The following is a 13996-nucleotide window of genomic DNA, read 5'->3' as shown; positions in this document are numbered from 1 at the left end:
GGTACGTTGCCAACAGTGGCAATGGTATCTTTAGAGTCTGAGACGAGATTGTGTTACTGGCCTTGTGACAATTTTTCCACGGTCCGATGGCAACGGCGATGGCGAGGAAAACCCGAAGAATGGTTGGTAAGATGAAGGAAAAGCAGATCTGGTTGTTGGTCGTTGGACGGGGCGTCGCCCATCAGTATCCAATGCAACGTCAGAGGGTGAATCAATCAATCATCAACCTGTCTTCCACACATGGGCCCCCAGGTCTGTTGTACCACAGTACGTAGGTACTTCTCGTTTGTCCCCAACAATACCTATCTGCCACCCAGAGACGCGTCGAGTAAAGTAGAACGTGTCAATGAAACGCGTATGGTCAAGGAGATTGACAAGCGGATCAAGCATGAGCCCCTAGTAGCAATAATTTAACATCAAACTTTCTCGTTCCTTTTTGCTTGTTTTGCCTCGTTGAGTCCTTGATCGCATAAGCTGGGCCGGGCGTGAGCACAGGAGTGTACGTATCACTAGGTTAAATGCCGGCAGCATCGAATGTCGCACGTAGCTTTCCTTGCTGTGGCAATGACCCCAAAACAAGACGTGCAGAAGAAGCCTAGTATGCCCGTCACCAACACCAGCCTTCTCCCGAGACTTTCGGGACCTTTCCGTTACACGTTCTTTGTGACTATCAGCTCACAGAGAATGGTACCTCGGCAGCAGCACGTTGGCGTTGTTCGAGGCTTCCAGGATTGTATCAAGTTTATATATAATTTCTGACCGGGATGGCAGTATGTACGACAGTTGTGTATACGGACCAAGGACGGCCGCGGAGGCACCCGCTTGTTGTTATCTCAGTACGTACTTGACAAGCTTGAGTAGCTGGTAGATCTTCGAAGTGTCAGTGAACACAAAGTTGTCGATCCTAGTGTCTCGCTTGGTGGCTGGCGACTGCCGATTGGTGACGGAGTCTTACTTTCTAGAGTTTCCTGGGACTTGAGTCAGTCAGGTCAAAAGGGTCGTTCTCCTTGTCAAGATAGATGACGCGTGTCGAAGCTCTCGACTTTCTGATTTTGATACCCCTTACACCTGCGCATGGCAGATCGGAGAAATTGGAATACTCAGAAGCCGAATCTCGAACCGATTCATGGGTCTCTGCTTCCCCTCCCCACTGGCCGGGGGATATGTTGTAAATCTCTGCTAATGGACCCAGCGACCGATCACCCACTACTGTGACACACGTGATATTGCGGGACTAGGCTGTACGCGAGGTGGGAGGCGCATGTGGCCGGCCGGATTTGGTACGTCCGGCTCTGCTCGGGGGTGGTCTTAGCCTGGGCATTTGACACAGCCTCGAGAACATCTTTTCGGCCGTTTTGTGGATCATTCCTCGCCGATACAAAGTCGATGAGGTGGCGGTAGTATCAAAAGCCAACTTTCGATCCCCAAGCTGGAGTAGGCTACCAGGGAGACGTCTGCATGTACTGTACGCTAGGGATTGCACAGGAGACGTTCGCGGTCCCGGTTCTCCTTTTGCCGGATGGTAGGTTGTGCGGTGATAGAAGCTGAATACTTTGTAGCTAGGAACGGTCGGGAATGGTAAGAGTCTAGAAGGCGGATGGAGTAAGTCCAAGGAGGGGTGAGGAGGGGCATATGGGAGCCTCAAGTTCTAGTTGTTGTCTACCTGGGGAAGACTCATGTTAGCAGCAGGCCTCGGCAAGATATCTATCTCACACTGGGTTCGTTATTGTCCAGTGGCCAGTCACGCAAAAGAGGTGAGGTCGGAAGTTGAGTGCTGTGTTGTGGGCTGTCTGTAGAGGTAGGTCCGTGAGGCTGTGTGTGTCAAAAAAATGCTGCTCTGTTGATGTCGCCCCAGCCTCTCATTTCGTCCCACGCACTGCACTTGCGAAGAGCCAAGACAAATCACGTGATTATACGGGGCAGCATTACTGCTTAACCTGCTGACTCTACGACAATTAGTAATCTGTTCCGCTGCTACTAGTAGCACTAGCCGTTGTAGACAGTGTTCGGCGCAATTTGAAGAAGAGTGCCTCCGAACCGCAGATTGCCACTTGATGTTGTAGAGACAACGTTGGACGTTTCGTAATCACTCAATACGTTATATGGGATCGTCAACACTCTTCTTCGAACTCAGTTCCCTCAACATTCTTTCGTAGTGCCAATCGCCGTGCTGGTGCGCCGAGCAACTCGACCCTTTCGCCATGGAGGACGGCAAGAACGCGAATCCGCTCATCCTCAACCCGTCCGACCTGCCGACGCGAAGACGGCGGGCTTCGGTGGAAAAAAAACTCTCTACGGGGGACGTGAGCTTCGCCTATCCGGCGCCCTCGTTCAACAATGACCCTTTTATGCGATCGGCGAGTCCGTCGTCCATTGAAGAGAGCGACAGCGATGCCGACGATGAGCCTATCGACACCCAAGAGATCTATGACTTGGTCGCTACCATGTCGGATCCGGAACATCCCATCACGCTGGGCTCATTGGCTGTCGTGTCACTGCCCGACATATCTATCGCACCTACCGTACCTAGCCGTCCCAACTCCAGTCTGCAAACTGTCACTGTGTTGATCACACCTACTATTCAACATTGCAGCTTGGCCACGGTGATAGGGCTGGGAGTCCGTGTGAGGTTGGAGGAGTCGTTGCCGCCCAGATTCCGGGTGGATGTGAGGATCAAGGAGGGCACACACTCGACGGCAGACGAGGTCAATAAGCAGTTGGCAGACAAGGAAAGGGTAGCAGCAGCGCTGTGGAACCCCACCCTACAAAGTTTTATCAAGAAGATGCTGGAGACATGTGAATGAAGAAATGCAGCGAAATGAAAATGAAAATGAAAAGATGAATTCGGACGACCACCATAATACAACGGAGTCATGGTCCGGCACGGTTGTGGCACTCACTCCTACCCCGGCCCGATCGATTAGATCGTTACCGCCTCATCATGCTGCATTATATGCAAGACCAAAGCAGCGCAGTGTGCTTTGTGAGTCGACCAAAAAAAGGATGGCCAGGGGAAAAAAGAAGCTGCCTGTTGTGACGGAATTGAGCCGACAATGGGACTCGAACCCATAACCTTCCGGTTGTGCTCTAGACATTTAAGAGCCGGACGCTCTACCGATTGAGCTATGAAGGCCGCGGGTTAATTTGAGGCCAAAATTGTGGATGACAATAGATGAGGTTGCGAAAAATTTTCTGGTTACTTGGCCCACAGCCTTACACGTGACGGGTGCCTTCCAAGGGTGCAGAGAAGGCTGCAATTGTGGAGATGGAAGAGATGGTTACACAATATGAAGCAGGAGCAGGCACGCAATCAATTAAGGTCTATGGCGGCTTCACCCAGACTACCTCCCGGGGGTGTTTGGTCGGATCTGACTGGAGCTCGTAGCGTTGCTTGAGGACGGCCAGATGCTGTCTTGACTTTTGTAAAGAGTTACCTGAACTACCTATAGGAATCATGGTTCTATATTTTGGAAAGCCCAGTACACAAAGGTGAAATGGTGCCTGGGGATAAAGCAGACATCGACGTGACGGTCTCGAACCTTGGGGCGTGGATACACCATTTCTTGCTGTGGTACTTTTGCCATATCGCCTGGGGAAGACTCCAAGCCGGCCAGCTGTCAAGCAATCGGGAGTGTCATATGGGCACGCACTGTAACTTCTTTCTGCTCTCTCCTCACTCTTATGTACCACAGTAGTGTAGACAGACTCTTTCACCATCCTACATTGCGCCATATCGAGGCGTCTTTCCCACAGCTCGGAGTCGAGGAATGTTGCTTGAGTTCAACGGCAGTGCTATGTGACGATGGGTCCAGTCTGTAGTGGCTTGAGATGAATGTACTGCGACCTCTAGAAAAGTCTTCAATTACCACGTACCGCAGGAGCTAATTGACAGACAGAGTCGTACCTTGTTACAAAGTACCTAGTACAAGGTAGTATGCCTCGGTGTCTATATTTTGCGATGCTGCAAATTCTGATTCGATTCAAGTTTTGCGGACGGAGGCGGCCAGAACACGTGCCTGGAGCTCTGGCCAGGACTTGGCGTTGCTTATTGGCGGAGCCGAGCAATGTCGTTGATTCACACCCAATCAACAGTGCACGTGGGTGGATCTCAGCCTGTCAGATCCAGTTTTCCAACCTCGTCGGACCCGCTTTTGTAACTCCACGATTCCGCCGATTTCTGCTGCGGTCAAACTGCGCAACCACTGCACGCACCCGACTCGACTCTCGACTCACGATCCTTGACTCTCTACTCCTTCCTCCCTATCGCAAGACCTTGGAGACACAGTAGACCACTGCACTATGATACTACTAGGAGCATCTCATCTACGATGGACCAACTCTTGCGGCCTCTCTCGTTCCAGCGACATCAATTGAGCCAGGGGAGCGAGCCCTTTACAGAGAACTACTACTAGCGTTGACATCAACGGACGAGCTGAGCCTTCGCGACCCATCGAGATTTCTCGCCTTTCGCCGCCTGCGGATCGCCCGCCAGTCTCCATCCCAGCTTGCGAGATTCCCATTCTTTTGTCCCGCGATGGAACCCAACTCCATCATCCATTTGATTTGGTCCCTGAAAGAAGCCTCAGGAGCCGTCCGGAGCTTCCAGGTTGGTCAGAGTGCAGAGTGCAGACCTCCAGGCTTCGCTGAACCCACGCCACCCACATTTTTCTTCTCCTGAATCCGGCCCAGCTTTTCATGATCGGCCTCACCAAGGCCTTTCTCTGGCGAAAAAGAGATTGATCACACACCCTACATATTATTTTGCCAGTTGTGACGCTTCATTTTTGGTGATTGAAGAGGACATTGAGGGTGCTCTCTCGTCACTCGTCTTTCATTGTTTTCTTCCTTCACTGTTCCTCACTCACCCTCGAAAGACGCGCCCCTGGACCTACTTCAATCCCTGTTATTCTCTCTATCTACCGTGCCTCCAACGTCTCCTACAGCTGAGCTGACGACTTCATCTCTCCACCCATTGCGCTATTTGTCCTCCTTCCTGCTGCTGGTGTCGCATCAATAAGCACATTCGAGTGTCCGCAACCGACGAGACCATCATCTTCCCACATCAGCATATCGACCTTGACGGTCCAGTACCAATAATAAGGGCACGCGAACACCCTGCCGGAATCTTTGCGGTCGCTTGTCCACGAATCACCTTGCGCCTCTCGAACTCGTGGCTACATCCAAGCTTTCTCTGGCCTCTTTCGACCTCCCTCAACCTGTCCACCTCCGCCTCGTGGTACCCCTGGCGGACGTTTAGATTGCGTACAACCCCTGCTCGCCGTCCCGCATTATCCGACCGACAAGCCTTTTTATACTTCGATCTGGCTGTTGCTTAACCTGTCTACCTCTCATCACCAGCCATAGCCAATCGTCCACTCAAGACTCGGCTGTTCTCAGGATCTCTCCTTTCCTTGACGACATCCTCTGCTTGATACAAAAGTCGACCGGTTTGCTGGATCTTGAACACCTTACTATCCAACCTATTGCTCTCTTCAGTTGAAGTGTTTCGGTCTCGTCCAATCCCATTTTATATCCCAACACCATGGCCTACGAGGGTCCGGTCGTTGATTACGGCCTGAATGCTCCTCACGGACCTGATGTCACAGGCCATCATCCTCCTTACGAACTTGCGGACGTCGACATGACCCATGTGGAGGCGGAGGTCTTCAAGCGGATCTTGAAGCCCGACGACAGCTACGACGAAAACGGTGTTTATTGGGCCGATCTCCCCCTCCTCAAACGAGCCAAATTCGTCACCAAAGTCGACAATGCAGAGGCCAAACGGGAGTTCGGCGCGTTCTGGAAGATGTTTAAAAACGACCCCTTGGCCCCCGTTGGCTTCTACTTCCGCAACATGGTTCTCCCCGGTGCCGGGCTCGGTCTCGAAGGTTACGTGCTCTTTTCCATCGGCAATCTCAAGCCGTTATTCCAAAAAGGATTTGCCGAATGTTGGGGCAAAGAAGCCATTTGCAATCCCACCTGGGTCAGTGCCGTCGACTACCTCGAGATCTGCGGTATCATTGTCGGACAGATCCTAGTTGGGTTCATCGGTGACTGGGTCGGCCGTCGCTGGGGGTTGATTCAGGATGCCACCATCATGTTTATCGGTCTGATCATGCTAACCGCCTCGTGGGGCGTCACCCAAAACGGTTGGGTCATCTGCTACGCCTGGTCGCTCTTCTTCTACGGTATCGGGGTGGGCGGCGAATATCCCATGACTGCCACGTCGGGGATGGAGAACGCCGTGGGATCTGGCAAAATCTCGACTCGTGACGACCGTCTTCATCGAGGGCGGAAAGTCACCAGTGCGTTCTTGATGCAGGGCTGGGGTCAGTTCTTCAACCAGGTCCTGCTCATTTTGCTGCTGTTGATCTTCCACCACGGTAGCGGCAACGCTCCGTATTCCAAGGTTGCCGTCCAGTATACCTACCGAGTCTCGTTCGCCATCCCGGCCGTCGGCACTCTGTGGCTGGTCTACTGGCGTACCTTCAAGGTCAAGGCGAGCGCCAACAAACAGCTGCAATACGCCAAGAAGAAGAACGCCGTGACAGGGTACGACACCGAGTCTTTGTCTCTGACGCTACGCTACTTCGGCGGCCGTCTGCTTGCCACCGCGGGGACGTGGTACATGAACGATGTCTTTTTCTACGGCAACAAGCTGTTCCAGAGCGAATTCATCAAGGTGATCGTGCCCAACAGCGACTCCATCATGCCAGGCTGGCTGTACAACCTGATCAACGTCGGCGTGTCTCTCTGCGGCTACTACCTGGCCAGTTTTCTGATCGACAACAAATTGTACGGGCGCAAACACATGCAGACGGTGGGATTCCTGATGGATTTCGTCTTGTTCGTCGTGCCGGCCTTCAACTTCGAGTACTACACGTCGGTCGCCCACATCAAGGAGTTCCAGGCCATGTACTTTTTGTCTTCCTTCTTCAACCAGTTCGGCCCCAACTCGGTCACCTTCATCGCCGCCGCCGAAGTGTATCCCGTTGCCGTGCGCGCCACGGCCCATGGCTTCTCCGCTGCCGTCGGCAAGCTCGGCGCCCTGACCGCGTCGGTGCTCTACAACTACATCGACACGCAGACGAAATTCTACGTCGTTCCCTGGTTCGGCCTGGCCGGAGTGGTCCTCAACGTCGTCTTCATGCCCGACACCACCGGTCTCGACCTTAAGGAGCAAGAGCGTCGGTGGGCCTTCATCCGCGCCGGTCGCGAGAACGACTATCACGGCATCGCCATCCACTCCAAACATTTGAGTTTGTGGGAGCGGATGCGCGGCGTCGGCAAGAACTATGACGCCGACCTCGACTACAAGCAACGGATCGAGGAGATGCGGCTGGAGTGGGAGGAGAGCATGGCCCAGAAGACTGCAGAGAAGGAACAGAACCACGACGACGCCTTTGACGATGACTTCCACGCCGATGTCAGCTCGTATTTCAAGCGCTCTACGCGTTCTCCTATGATGCACGGCGCCGAAAACGAAAAGATCCCTCCACATGATGGTTTGAACGGGGTGGATGGTAACGGCATATAAGCAAAAAAAGGAAGAAGAGGAAAACTGGCTTGGTTCTTATGTCTGTTGTCCTGTCCTGTGCGGTCTGTTCTTAGAGCCAGCAATGAAGTCATGACATGTTCAAAACCACATTTCACGAAATTAGACTTTTCTTTTCACTCTTTTTCACGTATAACGGGTTTGGGTTTGGGTTTGGAGTGGGAGTGGGAGTGGGCGTGGGAGTTCTTCTTCATTCTGGTGGACAGTGTCTGATACCTACCACCGGCTTCGTTCCAGTCAATTGGATGCTTATGATGGGTCCCGCACCAAGAGGTTATATCATGTCTGAAAAAGACTGTATCCTAGGGAAAAGCAGGGAAAGGCGCAATAATGAGTGATGCAGAAGAGCAGAAAAGAACCTATCCCTACCCCTACTGTAAGGTAGTTGATGATCTAAATTAATAACATATATATCTCTGTTGTGTAATATGACCGACCAACATAACTACCTACGATTCATTGTTCAACTTCTCTTCCCCCTCTCCCTCCGTCCAATAAGTCAGCAGCCAGGAGATGAATACAACACAGACCCCCTGTCAAGCTAGATATCTATCTATCTGTATCTGGTGTGTGTAATTGTAAATATGTAAGTATATAGAAACACACTCCGGTTCCGACTCCATCTCCACCACTATCCGTATCCTGTTCTCTCTTTTGTTCTGTTCCTTTCCCATTCCCCCTATCTTCTACCTTCCCGCTAGGTATCTTTACCTCCATCTCTGCCTTCCCTTCCCTTTCCTTCCCTCCCTACTCTTCCCTTCCTAATAGTTACCTAGAGGTCGATATCCCGTGTCCACTGTTCCTTGATATACACACACCCCACCCACATAGTATATTGTCGAAATTAGATTCTGATCTATCGTGGCCAATAGTCCCACAGCATATAGTATTCGTCTTTCCTACTCTCATATTGTCGATGCTGGATTCAATGGATCAGAATCAGAATCGTATTCGTATTGGTCGTCGCTCTCTCTCTCTCTCTCTCTCTCTCTCTCTCTCTCTCTCTCTCTCACACACACACTCTCACTAGTTGAAGAATTCACCATCATAGATGAATACTTATTACAGACTCTTGTCATGGTCATTGGCACTGTCACTGCTATAGTCACTGCCCATGCTCAATACAATAGTCCCTATCATAGTCCGAGTCTTGGTCATGAGCATGGTCATGAGCAGGATGTTACTGTTTCCACGCGTGGCCTCCATCCAACCATCGTAATGCCTGCCCATCGTATACCTGTCCATTGCATGCCTGCCTTGTAAGACTCAACAGACTATCACGTAAAGTTGGGCAAATGGTCACATCGTAGATTGTATCTCCCGAGTCAAGATTACACACGATGTCTATATCTACTGTCACGGTCTCGGTCACGGTCGATATAGCCAACAAGCATCACTTGTCGATAGCGCATCACACGCATAAACCAACGCAAAACGCAAACGGCAAAACACAAGAAATGGCGGGAATAGAGCACGTCTGGGGTAAAACAAGGCTTTTCATTCCAACTCTCACAGAGAGGAAAAAAAAGCAAAAGGCAAGACGAGCCTCCCTTGGGCCAACGCCCCCAACGCCGCCAGCCAACCAAGACCACCAACAGCACCAAGACCACCACCACTCCCACCCTCCCCCTCTCCGCCCCGGGGCCCCCCTCCACTCTCCCACCCTACTCCTCATCCTCCCACTCACTCTCCCTCTCCCCTCCCCCGGCCCCGGCGCCCCTCCTCCCCACCACCAGCCCACCGACGACCTCCCTCGCCGCATTCAACGTCCCCTGCATCCCCTCCAGCAGGCGCGTGAGCTCGACCTCCACCTCGGAAGAAGAGGCAGCCGTACTCAACGCGACACCGCTGGGCGGAGACGCCGGGGGAACGTCGACGGACGGACGGCCACCGGCGGGACCCACCCCAACACCAACACCAACACCAACACCAACACCCACGCCACCAGCAACGGCTGTCGGCATCGCCGACGAATTGCGGCCATGTCGTGCGCCAGAGGACGCCGACAGACCCGGGAAGCCGTCCTCGTCGACCCTCAAAGGCCGACCGAGGCTGTATGGCGCAGGGCCAGCACCAACACCCGACGCCGTTGTTGACGCCGATTGGCTGCGGGTGCCACCCATGGTTCGGCCTCTGCCGGAGTAAAAGCCGCCCACGCCAAAGGGACCGGCATCTTCCTCGAGAGTCGAGGCCCCCGGGAATTCGTCGTCGTCGTCGTCGCGCTCCAGCCCGAACGGGTCGACATCCGTCGACGCCGTGCTGATGTCGCTGTACGCCTCGGAGAGCGCAGTTGACGGCCGTGGGATTTCTTGCTCCTCGGCCTGGGCGAAATCGTCAATTGTCACCGGCATTGTCATCTGCCGAAGGAGCGGGGCCGGTCGGGTCGGCGTTGGCCGCGAGGGCGGAGAAGACGACGGCACTTGCTGGCGCGTCGGAGGCGATGAGTTCAGCTCGGCCGGTTGGCCAATGGCTGCATCGCTGGTGCTTGCCTCGGCCATCGCCTGGGTGAAAGACCAATCCATCGTGGCGTGCTTCTTGGTCTTTTGTTCGAATGCGGCGTTTCCAGCGGAAGACGGGCCGACCTCCTCGTCATGAGCTTGTTCCGGCTCATTGATTGTTGGAATCGCCGCCTCGGACATCGCAGCAGCGAATGACCAGTCCATTGTGGCATGACCGGGGCGAGAGGACGTGATTTCAGCAGGTTCTTGTAATTCGGGAGCTTTGGTTCGGTCCTTCACTGTCCACTCTTCCTGTGACATGGCAAAGTCGTGTGCTGCTGTGGTTGGAGGGAGGCCCTCTGCCGACGAGGTTCTTCGAGCCGTGAGTGACTGGTTGGAACTATCTCGAGGACCTTTGGAATTTGCTCGTTTTTCTCGCAAAGTAGATGCGTCAGCAAGTCTGATGGTTTCTTCCCTCATGGGTGTGCCGGCGTATGCGGTTTGGATCTTGTCATCTGTTCTGGGAGTTGCTGCCACGGCGTAATCTGATTCATCAAAGTCGCCTAGATCAATCACGTTGGACGCGATAGAGCTTGGTCTGTCTTCAGCCATCACTCTGAAGGGGAGGTCTGAGATCCGGCGCTGTTCGGGGATGGGAACAAAGTCATTCTTGATCTTGTAATCGTAAGCGGGTTTGCTCTGATCGAAAATGTTCGACAGATCGGCTCCACGCTGAACGCGGGCTTCGAAGTTCGCCTTTTCTACCGCGGTCATTTCCTTTGGAGTGGTCAGGTCGACAGATCCTGCTGCGCCTTTGGGTGTTTGTTCACCCTCCACGGTTTCATCTGCGGAGAGGTCGGGATTTTCGAAAATGGCGGATGCGCGTCGTTGGAAGTCTTGGCTCATGCTGAAGTTCCATTCCTCATCGGTATCATCATCGCTGGGGTCAAGTGTCGAAGCACCGGCTGCACCTCCAGGCATGAATAACGAGGCTCGCTGACCACCGCCCATAGCCCACGCGTAGTAGGTTTCGACAAGTTCGGTGAGAATGTGAGTAGGGTGTGTTTCTTCGGTGTCTTTGAGGTAGTCATATTCAAGGACATCCTTCATCGACGGTCGTGAGGCGACATCAGGGCTGAGTGTGGAGGAAACGAGTGAACGAAGTCCATCGCTGAATGTTTGATTCTCGGGAAGAGTAATTGCTTGTTTGAGTCGTCTCATTCTCACCTTGAGTTGTTGACGTTCGCGAAGATCAGCATTTGGAGGTTGTCCAACAGCGCACTCGTAAAGAGTACAGCCGTACTCCCATACATCAACCTCATCGGAGTATTCTGGGTTTTCGGTCCACAGTTCTGGGGGCATCCAATGTAGAGTTCCGATGAATGTCTTTCGCTTATCAGTCTGTGTGTCAAGTACGGTTGAGACACCGAAGTCACAAAGTTCGAGACGGCCTTCTTGGTGGATGAGTACGTTTGCAGCCTTGACGTCCCTGTGTAGGATGCCGGCAGCATGAAGCCCTTTTAAAGCCTTGGCCAGCTCTCTTGCAACGACAACGATGTATCGCTCAGAAAGGCGATCATTTGTGGCTCTCATCAGGGTCTTGACACTGCCACCAGGACAGAATTCGCAGACCATCCACAACTGACTGTGCACAGGCAAGGCTTCAATGATCTGGTTGAGGTTCTGAGCGCCACTTTCTTGTGCCTGCCTCAGGATCCGGATCTCTCGATTGAAATCGCGAATTTGCTCATCACGCATGTCGCCATGTGTGCTGAAATCGGCCTTGTCGATGTCGATCACCTTGATGGCGACGACCTTGTTGGTAGAACGTTGGTGACCCTTGTACACTCTTCCAAAACTACCTCTGCCGATCAACTCATCAAAATTGTAATCTGGTTCAGGTAGTTTTGCTCTCTTGCAGTTTTCCACCACTGCTTGCTGTTGGGCCTCTGCAAGTCGCACCGCCTCACGACGATGAGCGTTCATGGCCGCAGCAGAATCGGGACGAAGGGTAGCCATGTCGAAAGCCGCTCGTCTTCGTTGAAGGAACTCGTCAAACTTTTGTGTCCAATTGTCGTATTCGTGAGATGAGGGTGAGGAACAAAGTCTTTTGAGTGCTTTTTCTCGATTGGCGATGACCTCGGGACTTAATTCCTCTTTGACTTTGTTGGCAGCAGGTGCTGGGTTGTCTGCATTGGCAAGTCTCTTTCTGTCACAACACTCGTCGTGGAGTGGTGAAGGTCTAGGTTTGAGGGGTCGGAGGGTAGATCTGTTGTCTACTGTACTAAGTTGTCTTGACCGTGGAGCTGGTGTCGCAGGGCGAAGCGCAGTTGCTCGAGGTCTGGTTTTTCGGAAAAGGAGTGGAGGTGGACTGAATTCTTCGTAAAGAGCTCTGTCTTCGTAGGATTCGAAGTACGGCTCGAGTCTTTGGGGGTTTACAGCTGGGGCCCTAGCAACTCGAAGTGCAAGTGGCTGTGAAGGGCGTCGCAGACGTCGAAGAGGTGATCTTCTGGGGATCGAGGGAGAAATCAGTCGCAGAGGCGATCGGTCTGGGATAGGAGGTGGTGCCGCAGGTTCACTGGCGCCAGGTGATCGATCTGTACGTTTCTGCCACCAGTTGTCGGGTCGGATAACACGCCGTGGAGGACGAGAAACTGGATCGTTGGGAGTCTTTGCTGCAACGTTTGCGGAAGTAGGAGTCGAGGGTGTAGATGGAGAGAAGAGGTGTTGTTTGTTTGAAGAGCCGTTTTCGGCAAGAGAAGATGAGAGATTAACGGTAGGACAAGCAGCAGCTCGAGGTGTTGCTTTCGATGGAACAAAAGAGTCAACTGAAGACTTTGCAGCAGCCTCGGGTGTTGCTTTTGAAGGGAGAAGACACTCAAAGGCCGGGCTTGAAGTGGTCTCGGGGTTTGTTTCTAGGGCGACACTTCCTGCAGATGCTGTGCCACTGCCTGAGCGATAAGAAGAGGAGGCCTTCTTGGGCTGGTAGTGACCGCGTGATCCTCCGAAGAATGGGGATGATCCAGATCGCAGAGAGCGCGGAGAGTTCTCACTGGCCGATCTGAACGACGAATGGGAAGAAGGAGTCGGTGTCTGCGGTTCTTGACGCTGACCAGGTAGAGGCTGTTCACAGGAAGGGGTTCCTGTCTTAGGTTAGTCGCGTGGATCATGTCATCGTCGACGTCGCCTCAGATCAAGAGTAGATCGGTAAGCCGCGCGACGGCGACGACAACGTCTGTGCGTGATCTGACGCCGCCAGGGAAGACTCACCAAGGGGCTTGACAGCCTTGTCCTCAAAGGACTTCTTCTCTTTGTTACCTGTCGCCATGTTGGTAAGTTGTTGTTCGTGGGAGACGAGGTGGAGTGACATGAGATAGAGAGAGGGTGGATGAGGTGATAGAGATGTCGCGGTGCAGCAGTGCAGCATGTGGTGGTGCATGAGTAGGGAGACATGGCTTACCTTACCGGGAGTGCGAGGACAATCGTATGTACGCGAATTTCTTCAGAGGCAACTTCAACATAATTCGAGCCCTCACCACCATAAGCCGTCCCTTAATTACCAAGTCCTCCGATGCAACAAGGAATCAATTTATCTGAGAAACTCGTTGAGCATGGCTGTTGACATCAACTGGATACTCTCCTATGGTTGATGAGGGTGCCTCTTAAGCAGAGGTCCTTCTCAGCCGCTCTTGCCTTGGGTCTGGACAAAATCCCTGCCAGCATCTTTCATAGGTAGGCAAGGCAAGTGTTGGGCGTCCAGGGCGTGTAGATGGAGCAAGGGGACTGGAGGATGTGCAAGATGCACGACCAGAAATGGAAAGAAGCGACGCGAGTGAATTGAACATCAACGACGCTTGGCGCATCACGGGGCTACGTTATGCCTTAAGCGGACTAGCGTTCATTGCTAGCGCAGCCTTGTCTTCACCTCACATTAACATCAGCTACTACATTATGTGCCTACCAAGCACAAGGACTCAACTTGAGGAACATGCTCTGGGTGCGA

The 13996-nt window shown here is 53.0% G+C and overlaps 3 protein-coding genes across 3 annotated transcripts; 2 read left to right on the top strand and 1 right to left on the bottom strand.

The window, feature by feature from the left end:
- Positions 1–2201: 2201 nt before the first annotated feature.
- A1O1_05564 (uncharacterized protein) lies at positions 2202–2804 on the top strand (the record flags this gene model as incomplete). Its single annotated transcript, XM_007726449.1, has 1 exon — positions 2202–2804. The coding sequence occupies one exon, from the start codon at positions 2202–2204 to the stop codon at positions 2802–2804; it is 603 nt and encodes a 200-aa protein (XP_007724639.1).
- A 2738-nt stretch (positions 2805–5542) lies between these two features.
- A1O1_05562 (uncharacterized protein) lies at positions 5543–7537 on the top strand (the record flags this gene model as incomplete). The annotated part of the gene is made up of 1 exon (XM_007726448.1): positions 5543–7537. The coding sequence occupies one exon, from the start codon at positions 5543–5545 to the stop codon at positions 7535–7537; it is 1995 nt and encodes a 664-aa protein (XP_007724638.1).
- Positions 7538–9219: 1682 nt separating this feature from the next.
- A1O1_05561 (STE/STE20 protein kinase) lies at positions 9220–12012 on the bottom strand (the record flags this gene model as incomplete). Its single annotated transcript, XM_007726447.1, has 1 exon — positions 9220–12012. The coding sequence occupies one exon, from the start codon at positions 12010–12012 to the stop codon at positions 9220–9222; it is 2793 nt and encodes a 930-aa protein (XP_007724637.1).
- Positions 12013–13996: the final 1984 nt, after the last annotated feature.

The sequence above is a fragment of the Capronia coronata genome (genome assembly GCF_000585585.1).
Source record: "Capronia coronata CBS 617.96 chromosome Unknown acBCG-supercont1.4, whole genome shotgun sequence".
Lineage (NCBI taxonomy): Eukaryota > Fungi > Ascomycota > Eurotiomycetes > Chaetothyriales > Herpotrichiellaceae > Capronia > Capronia coronata.
This window is presented reverse-complemented; position numbering and strand designations above follow the sequence as displayed.